This window comes from Rhopalosiphum maidis, chromosome 2 (assembly GCF_003676215.2).
Source record: "Rhopalosiphum maidis isolate BTI-1 chromosome 2, ASM367621v3, whole genome shotgun sequence".
NCBI classification, from domain to species: domain Eukaryota; kingdom Metazoa; phylum Arthropoda; class Insecta; order Hemiptera; family Aphididae; genus Rhopalosiphum; species Rhopalosiphum maidis.
In genome coordinates, this window is record NC_040878.1 from 70,331,674 (window position 1) to 70,342,189 (window position 10,516).

Here is a 10,516-nt window from a genome sequence, read left to right on the forward strand (position 1 = left end):
AATATGTCCAAAAATTCCTCGTTGTTTCACTAGTAAATTGTTTCGACGACACTACTGACAATTCGTGTACAATTTCGGAGTCCAAAACGATATATTTTGATGTTAAACTTCATCAATAATTTAAACTATGTATTTTAGTATTTTAAATTTAAATTATTGCGTTCGTGTTCCATGATATTATCAGAGTTTATCTTCCATGAGATAAGTTCCAAATGCAGAGAAAACAATAACAAAGTAATGCCTAAACTACAACATAAATCACAAATCACAATTCACAATCACTATGTTGATCGTTGATGTGCAGCTGACTGCACGGCCACGGAGGTGAATAGAATAATTATTATAACTATTTTTTACTTCTATAATTTATATGTGTACAAAGTGCGCGTTCCAAGAAAGGAAAAAACGAACGATAAAATAATAACAAATCACTCAGTAACCGCGACGACACAGATTGGGAGGCGCAATCTGCGAAGAGTCATTGGTCAGTAGTCGGTAGTCAGTTGCAGAGTTGATGTGCGTACATTAGGTACTCAACAGTTGACATTCGTCCGTTCGTGTAATCAACTCGTGACGGACAATACTAATAATATTAATCGCATCGTACTTAAAAATCAGAAAGAATTTAAACTATTATAGAACAAATAATTCGATCGCAGTCTAAATATGATTAACCGCTGTGACATCGTCTGTGGCAACCATCATTACCATTACTCGACGTTCCACGGCTAGGTTTTAAATCTTTTCATGCAGATACATTCCAATTCACTTTTGCACTCGGAACAATAATAGTAATGCGCTGACAGCGGCACTCAATTAAACGACGCTTTTTGGACTTGACTTCAGGCATATAACGTCGTCTCAAGTGAGTGATTTGTGTTCGTTCAAGGTTCTCTTGTTGTCCCTGTTCCTCTTACGATTGTGTTCGTTAATAATTTGGTGCGCATTGACATGTTCCGCGAGTTTATTTAAACAAAATTTAATTGGCACAGTAGGTTACCTACTGTAGGTATTATAAATACATTATTAAAATATGGTTACTTATGATACTCAGCTTACACTTACACCAGCTATTGTTGATTCCTGCATTAGTTGTTAGAAATGTTTTGATATATTTTTCTATTTCCAATTTGTTTCAAATTTAACTTCACTTATTCATAATTTTGGATATTGCCTAATGGTTTAATTTCATTAATTGTTTTTCTTTTCTTTTGTTAAGCAAGAAGACCAAAGATCAAAAATGGATCCAATGGCACTAGTAACACAATATAATTTATTGCAAAATGGTCCTCCAGAAGAATCAAAACTTGCTACTTATATGGTATGTTTATACACATTTTATTTTTATTTATTGTGTTTTTGAGTCATTACCTATATATTATTATTTTAGTTACTTTTATTTTGGGACAAACAAAGTTGACCTCAATAACCTAAGGTCACAGAGAAAGTACCAATTGATCGATAATTAATATTATTGAATGAAAAAATACTAAAATAAAAATAAGGTTTTTATTGTTTAACTAAAAGTTACTTCAAAGTAATTATTCATTTTTAAAATTCATAATATTCAATAAATTAATAACACATCTATACTATTTAGTATTTTATTTTTTTATTTTGAGTATTTTTTGTTATGAGTAACATGAAATATTATATTAATATATCATAATGAATAAAAAAATATGTACATGTTACATAATTTTAATTTTAAAATAATTTTATATATTATAATTTTATTATTCTAATAAGTAATTATTTTTTATAGAAACGTCAAAATAATGTTTCACCTCAATCAACATTGTACTCAACATTATCAAAAAATTATTCTAATTTAGATATAAACCAGTCACCTCTATCAATGAAAAAGGTAATTAAATAATAAGATACAAATATTATATTATATTGCTAGATTTTATACCAAATATATTTTTATAGTAAATTAATTACTCCGTTAATACTTAAGAGTTACGTAAGAATGTAATAGCTAGTCAATTTTTAATTATGTAACAAAGTAGACATACAACATGTTGAGTAGAAAAATAAAGTCTAACCATTTTAATTATCTCAATGTGCATTAACCTAATTTGAAAAATAGTCAATCTATGTGTATCATAATATTTTAAAAACATTTTAATACACATTAAAAAGTTAACCCTAGGGCACACGCTTCACGGTCAAAAAAGACTTCTTAGAATTTTGTTCATTACTTCAAAAATACGAAATATTAATCTAACCCAATCTAAGTATCTTCTAATTAGATGATAAACTAAAATTAGGTACAACTCCCTATTGTATACAATTTAATGCCTGTACTATAGAAGGGTTCAAAGTTCATTATCTATTAAAAAAAACTATTTAAAAGACTATGTAGTATACTGTGATATAACCTTATATGTAATAACATTTATATGAAAGTTTAATTTATTTATATTAAGTATCAACAAAAGTATTTGGCAATTTTTATTTATTTAAAAGCAATAAAATAATGATTATTTTAATTTATCGAGTTTTAATTGATACATTTCAATACACAGTCAAAAAAATTGTGTGCGTAGAATCTTGTGATTATTTTTATAGCGTGTAATCTAGGGTTAATATAGTTTTTCAAGTATAATTAACATTTATTTTGAGATAAAGAAATGCATATAAATTACTCAATGCACATTAATATTCTTGGTGAGTATTTAAAATTCTTAAATTCTATACCATAATATAATATAACAATATAATAATAATAATAATAATTATTATTATTATTATTATTATTATTTGGTCATGCATTATAAATTATAATATATCAATTCTATATCATGAAATAAAAACATTCTTAATACCTATACATACAAAATAAAAATTCTAATGTTTTGAGGTTTATCACTTTAGTAAACATGGTAATTTTTAGTAGGTGTATGGTTAAGTAATTATTATATGATATTGATATATATATATTGATCCTCAGAAGCAAGAATAATTTTGGTCAATTATTCAACTACTTCTCACTGTCGATTGATCACATCACTACTGTCTATTATTTACTTTAAAATACACTTACATTTAAATAGGTGTAATCATAAGAAACATTTAAAGCACAATGTTAATTATATTTTAGACACTTAGAATAATACAATAAAGTTTGCAATTTTTATGCACATGTCATGATAGGCAGTTGATAATTTTCAGGCATCTATACCAACTGTTGATTTCGTACCTAGAAATCTAGTTAGTTCATTAAATAATCCTGATGGTTCCTCAATGTACACTAAAGACAAATCTCAGCCTATACAAGCATATCAGGTAGACAGTATGACTTAATATTATCTGTAAATATTTTTAAATATCTTATAAATATTTATTAACTATCATTATTATTTGGTATCTATTAGAAAAATGTCAATGGCACAACATATTTCTATCCTCCAGACACAAATGGTACTAATCAACCAAATGGTAACATTTTTGATGATCCGTCTGGGTATTTACCAATGCCATCTATTGAATCACCAACATCTTCATTATATGCCCAAGATGACTTAAGAAGAGATTTGTTACATAGAAATGCTTTGTCAATGGCCTCGCCAGACTCAGACCGATGGCCAGGTATATAAAATAAAAAAAGAAAAAAGAAAATAATAAAATAAAATAATAAAATAAAAATAATAAAATAAGAGGTTTTTCTTTATGCATTTTTAATTTTTAATTATTTATTAATATTTATATTTCAGATTTACCAGAAAATATTGAAGATTATCATGATGTTTATCCGTTAGACATATATGGACACTCTTCTAAAATATTGTCTTATAGCACATCCACTTATCGAGCAACTTATTCAAAGACTGGAGAGAAATGTTGTTTAAAACGAATTCATGGTAATAATTTAATAAAGTATTCATTAATAGTGATTATTTATACTATATATTTTTTATATATAAATAAATAAATATTAAATGTTTGAACAATACCTTCTTTATTTACAATTTTACATATATATTTCAATCTTATTACAATTTTGAAGTTAATTTAAATTTTTTTATATTATAGGTTTTCGACTGACAATTACAAAATATGCTCCGTTAATTGAAGCTTGGAAAAAAATCAATCATGCAAATATTGTTCAGTTAAAGGATGTATTTATAACAAAAGCTTTTAATGATAGTTGTGAGTGTCTTGTATTGTAAATGTTAAAATTTTACGATAGTTTTGAATTATTGTTTATTATTTTTAGCACTAATGTTTGTTTTTAACTATCATCCGGATTCTGAATCTTTACAAACACGACATTTCAATTCTAATGAAACCTTGAATGGTTATAATGATCCATTTAGTTCTGATCCAAATGCACCGCGACCTTACAGTCACACTAAAAATGCAATTTTACGACATCAACATAGGTAAATTATTTTTCAATAGTGTGACTTTTTAGTTTAAATCCTAGATTTAGTTCTCAAAATTATTAATTACTGTTTATTAAATATAATCATATGGTCAATACCTTTTCAACATAAAAATGTAATTTGTCTAAATTTTCATTTATTTTTACATTTTTTAACTAAATGTTATATTTTATAAACATATTTTTTATTAATTATTATAATTAGCTGAACATATCCTTATACAAATTTAAGATGGTATTACACCCACATGTTTTCTTCATCTTACAAGTACGTAACATAGCAAATTTACATTCAGCAGATCACGTTTATCCCCTTTAGTTAAAAAATTAGAGTGAATTGACCTATTATTATGAAATTTGATGGTAAGAACATTATGTGTGTTTATATGTTGGTTTTTTTACAATAGTTCAATATTAGCAAGTTATGCTTGTATAATATAGCATAAATTAAAAATGCTCATAACTCACCTAAAAACAGAATAATCATAAAAAAACTAATATACAAACATAAATTATGTTCTTACCATCAAGTTTTATAATAAGTAGATTCACTCTAATTTTTAAACTGACTGAGTTAAACGTGATCTGAGTATAAATGTTGCGCACTTGTGTAAGACTGAGACAACACATGCTGGCGTTGTATCCTCTTAAAAACTTCCCTTTAAGCTAACTACAATTGGACTGTTGGTTATTAAATAATTTTAATTAATAGCAATGATAAACATTGTTTCAGTAATGGGTTATTATCTGAAAATACATTATGGAATTATGCAATTCAACTTAGTGGTGCACTCCGAGCAATACATGGATCTGGATTGGCATTACGAGGCCTTTGTCTTAATAGAGTTTTAGTGACGGGCCATGTAAATACAAGAGCAAGACTACGGATCAACTGTGTAGCTATAACTGATATTTTGTTAAATGATATGGCTAGTTCAAACATGATTGGTCATTTTCAAGTGAGAGAAGATTCAGTTTATTTAAATATAATGAATATTTTAAAATATGAGTTTACATTTATAGCAAGAAGATTTAACAGACTTTGGAAAGCTTTTACTAGCACTAGCTTGTCGATCTCTGATAGCTGTACATCAAGATAATCTTGCTACTTCTATTGACTTAATGGCACGCTCGTACAGTAGTGATATTCGTAATTTGATAAGGTTTGGTTCATGAATTTGACTATAAATAATAAAGTACACAATTTCAAGTGATAACTATTTTTAATTATCTTTTAGGTATTTACTGAGTAGTCAAAGACGGCATATTACAGAGTTAATGCCAATGATAGGAGCGAGATTTTACACACAATTGGATGCTGCACAGAATCACTCTGACAATTTGGAAAATGAACTATCTAAAGAAATGGAAAATGGTCGTTTATTTCGATTGCTTGTGAAACTTGGATCAATTAATGAACGACCTGAGTATAATTTTTATTTAAAATTTTGCATTTGTTTTTATGTCTAAAAAAAATTTATTTTTTAGATTTAATTTAGATCCTGCATGGTCAGAAACTGGTGACCGGTATATGTTAAAATTATTTAGGGACTATCTATTTCATCAAGTAACTGAAGAAGGACGTCCTTGGTTAGACATGTCACATATAGTTCAAACTTTAAATAAACTTGATTCTGGATCCTCAGATAATGTAAATTTTAATCATGATAATAATATTATTAGTTTTATTTTATTTGATTATTTTAAAAATTGTTATTATTTCTTTCAGATTTGTTTGTATTCGCGTGATGAAAAGACCATATTAGTGGTTAGCTATCAAGAATTAAAACAATGTTTAGAACAGTCATTTTGTGAAATTGCCTCTGTGGCTGCATCTGATGATCATATTAAGGCTGAATAATCTTCTTAATTGTCCTAAAGTGGGATTTCCGAATAATTAGCAATAAGTCTAAGTACTTAATTTATAATTATAAGATAAATTTATTGCATGATGGATTAATTAACTTGGTTGAATGCGCTTAAAAGTGCTAATTTTTACAATTTTATTTTACTTTCTTCTAATTTTATTTTAAATTATATATTATTATTTTTTTTTTACCAAATTTCATTCCTAATTCAACATTCCAATCATAATTGTTGCAAAAATTAACTTTATTTGAGTCAGTTTTTCAATTTGCTTCCATTTGGCTGTGTATTTACAAAGAATATATATATTTTAAACATAGAGCAATAATAAAACATTATATCATAACTAGCTTAAAGTTGATTTTAGTAAACTTTTTGGTCTCTCAATTGTTATATTTTTTGTTACATTAATATTGTGTTAGGAATGAACAAGATGATAATTATTTAATGAGACTTAAGTTGTCTTTCAATATGTGTTCCAACGTATTTTGTTACCTAAAATTGATAAACATTAATAACAATTAAACTATATATAAACATTTTTATACCGTTATCCTTCCAGTCATTATAGCATTGCTCCATGATTTAATATTTGTTTAATGATGTGCATAGTATGTATATATTATGTTATTTATGGATTATTTTTACTTTTAAATTTAATGATATTCATACATATTTTTCCTTATTAATGAACTAATTGTTTACCAAAAATTAAATTATTGTGATCAATCATTACCAAAAACTAAAAACACAAAAGCTTATTGTTAATTTTAACAAAAATATATTTTGATACATATTGAAAGATAGCTAAATGTATGGTAATATTTCTATATTTTATTGAGAATTTACATGGCAGCTATATTAAGTTAAAAGTTAATTGCACAAAAGCTATTGAAGCAATGGTGATGTCTATCATTTGTTATAATTAAGATATATTTTTTTTTATAAATTGTTTGATTGTGATAGGTTTGAGAATATAATGTCCAAGATAATAGTTCTTAAGATTTTGTCATGTAATATTATTAAGAAGTTAAATAAAAGATAAATTATTTTAATTTATTATAATTATTTAAGTAATTTTTCTATTTTACCTATAAAATCAATTTACTTGTTATTATGTTAAATGAGGTTTTCTTATTTTAAGTTTGTACTATAAAAAGAAATTGTATGCCAACATAAAAATAAATAAATATATTAATATATATATTTATATACCTACATACATTTTACTAAACAGATTTCCTATTTAGAGTACCATTTCCGCCGAAATGTGAAATGACCGATTCGCCCAAACGGTCTATTCTCCCGCATTTTTCGTAGTTGCGTTGTCATGCCGAGTGGTTCCCTCTTCCCCCTCTTCATTATCTACGACACATTAATTCATCATTGCTATCTCACATTCGCATATTTACCACATATTTACTATTTATTAATTATTTATTTACTTCATTTCATTTCGTTATCGACTATAGCTTCGTTGTGTGGCGCATTGTTCATATTTATCTAAAGATAAAGACTAAAGACGTTTATATAATAATCTTGAAAAAAAAAAATTAAAACAAAAATTGGTGATATCACAACAAAAACACTTCGTCAATCAACGTGTAAAAAGAAAACAGATCTTTAAGCACTATAAAGATGTGATCATAAATAAATGCTAAGTAGATTGATTTAAATTGCACTTATTTTGTTTCAATAATTTATTTACTTGGCGAGAAATAATATACTTTATATGATTTTGCACATGAAATCACGCAAACGAAATAAACAAAACTGCAAAAGGCATTAGAAGTTCATAATAATTTAAAATATTAGTATAATGGATATTTCTACTCAAAATAATTTCTCGCCAAATAAATAAAATATTAAAACAAAATAAGTGTACTTTAAATTTACTTAGTATTTATTTATGATATTACATATTTATAATGCTTAAAGATCTGATTTTTTTTTTTTACTTAGCCGTTTTTTACACGTAGTTTGATAAACTGTTTTTATTGTTTAATAATATTTGAAAGCCCCTATAGGAGATAGAAAATGACTTAGATCATATGATCATTTGACCTAAGGGAAATAATATAAAATTATCTTTATTGTTCATTAAATCATTATATCCTTGTCTTTTGATCTTTGGTGATAAATCATAAGCTAAAATTCAAAAATGTTCCCTCGTTACTTCAGTTATTGGTAGTGAGTCTTAAATTAAATTTCTAAGTATTATTCAAATATTCAATCATTACATAAGTGACTATTATAAATATTCAGTTATATTACAAATTATACCTGGACTTGCTCCTAATGCTAGAATCTCAATATTTCCGGTGTGACAGTTAAAAGTTATCCTAAAAACGTCCTACTAAAATAAGTGTTTTGACAATAGATGATTTATTTTTGTTATTTTTCCAACTATTAAAACGCAACAAAGTGTAGTAAGCCCAAACACATTTTCTACAAAAATACGAGCATAGTATATTTGTATATATTATAAATTACACATAGGTATAATAGAATTTATAATATTAAATTAAATATTAATAATCTACGCATGGTACACACATACAAACTCAAAATACGGAAAGCCTAGGTCAAAACGTGGAATAAATATGTTTTTAATAATTAACATAAAAACACGATTAAGATAAGCTAGCGGGCATCCACCCGACATTGATGGAATAACGAAAAAATAAGAAATATGAGTAGAGCGCTTGGTGTAAATCAGAAGGTAGTCAAAACTCTAGACTGATAATTCAACCAGTTATTCTGATTATTGCTCGTCGTGGACTTTGTCACAGTCATATCGCCGTGAGTATATATAATCACTCCAAATTTCAATATTAGTACTTTTGTAATAGCATTAATAGCAATAAGCTATAATAATTTGTTTTATTGTTGAATAAATATACTACACTACAAAAGTTTGAATAGGTGCTAAAATTCAAAACAATCGAGTTGTAGATAAACACAGAAGCGGTGCGCCGGTGTACGTACAATCTCGACAACGGAAAAGAACATTAAATAATAAATTTAAAAATGAAGTATTTAGTGTATTTTGTAATTTGTTATTTTTTTGGACTAGTTGTAAGTGTTGATATTTTTGGCCATATATCTTCAGCATTTAACGCAATAGGTGACGAAATTTTGAAAGTACCCAACACCGTAAACACAGGGATCGACGCGATTGGTAATGAATTTTCCAAAGTACCCAACACCGTGAACACGGGGATCGATGCGATTGGTAATGAATTTTCCAAAGTACCCAACACCGTGAACACGGGGATCGATGCGATTGGTAATGAATTTTCCAAAGTACCCAACACCGTGAACACAGGGATCGATGCGATTGGTAATAAATTTTCCAAAGTATCCAACACCGTGAACACAGGGATCGACGTGATCGGTAATGAATTTTCCAAAGTACCCAACACCGTGAACACGGGAATCGACGCGATCGGCCACCAAATATCTAAAGTACCAAAATTGTTATCTGACGTAAGTTGTAGCGACATTGTTACCGGTATTGTCATTAGTTTGCTCATCGAATGCAACCCACACGCGTTTATCGCCGACACACTAGACACCGAAGATGTAATAATGATAAATACATGTAAATCGATCGAGATCGTATCGTACGCGTTACCGTTGGTCGCCGATCTCGCGACATCGCCAGTACAGATCGTTTGCTCTGTATGGGTCGAAGATCGTTTGGATCTATACTCGCATTTAAAAGGTATCGAAGTGCATACAGGACCTTTCGGGACCAATTTAATAGACAATGATGAATTGTTTTATAATTTATCGACACTTAACGACCAATATTGTAACAACGATTGCGACTTGGATGATTATGAATTTATCAAACTGGACGAACGCAACGAAACTTCTACAGACACTACGTCGTCGCCCAGTGAAAACGGTAGATTTAAACGAGGCATTTTTGGAAAAGCGTTGTCCATACCGTCCAAGGATATTGCGAAAAAATTTACCGTTAAGATAGCACCTAAATTATTCATGAAAAATGGCGTGCCGTCGACGTTAGCGTTTCGAGGTCTACGTGGTTCGGTTAGTATTAAAATGACAATAAAAGCCCAGGTTATGATCGATGATATAATAAAACAGAGACCTATTGTTAAAATTAAAGATGTATACGACGTGTTTGTGTTAACTAAAACTGTTCCAACCACGTTCACCAAAAAATATTACGCTAACGTTAACAAGCCACATCGTCGTTATTATGGAAGAACAGCAGCTAACAACTTT

General features: G+C 27.8%; 1 protein-coding gene across 3 annotated transcripts; it reads left to right on the forward strand.

Annotated features, from left to right (window-relative positions):
- The first annotated feature begins 292 nt into the window (after nucleotides 1–292).
- Nucleotides 293–6,901, forward strand: LOC113554265 (PAN2-PAN3 deadenylation complex subunit PAN3). Of its 3 annotated transcripts, none has more exons than XM_026958025.1 (13): nucleotides 293–324; nucleotides 1,220–1,321; nucleotides 1,766–1,867; nucleotides 3,181–3,294; nucleotides 3,384–3,597; nucleotides 3,723–3,869; nucleotides 4,042–4,158; nucleotides 4,226–4,391; nucleotides 5,127–5,352; nucleotides 5,417–5,556; nucleotides 5,632–5,820; nucleotides 5,882–6,044; nucleotides 6,123–6,265. In XM_026958025.1, exons 2-13 carry the CDS (start codon nucleotides 1,241–1,243, stop codon nucleotides 6,252–6,254), a joined length of 1,791 nt encoding a protein of 596 aa, XP_026813826.1. In that variant the 5' UTR covers nucleotides 293–324; nucleotides 1,220–1,240; the 3' UTR covers nucleotides 6,255–6,265. The 3 variants fall into 3 exon arrangements, with proteins under 3 accessions (XP_026813826.1, XP_026813827.1, XP_026813825.1); XM_026958026.1 differs by lacking the exon at nucleotides 293–324 and adding an exon at nucleotides 331–865 and having other exon boundaries at nucleotides 6,123–6,901; XM_026958024.1 differs by lacking the exon at nucleotides 293–324 and adding an exon at nucleotides 331–865 and having other exon boundaries at nucleotides 1,224–1,321.
- The last annotated feature ends 3,615 nt before the right edge of the window (nucleotides 6,902–10,516 follow it).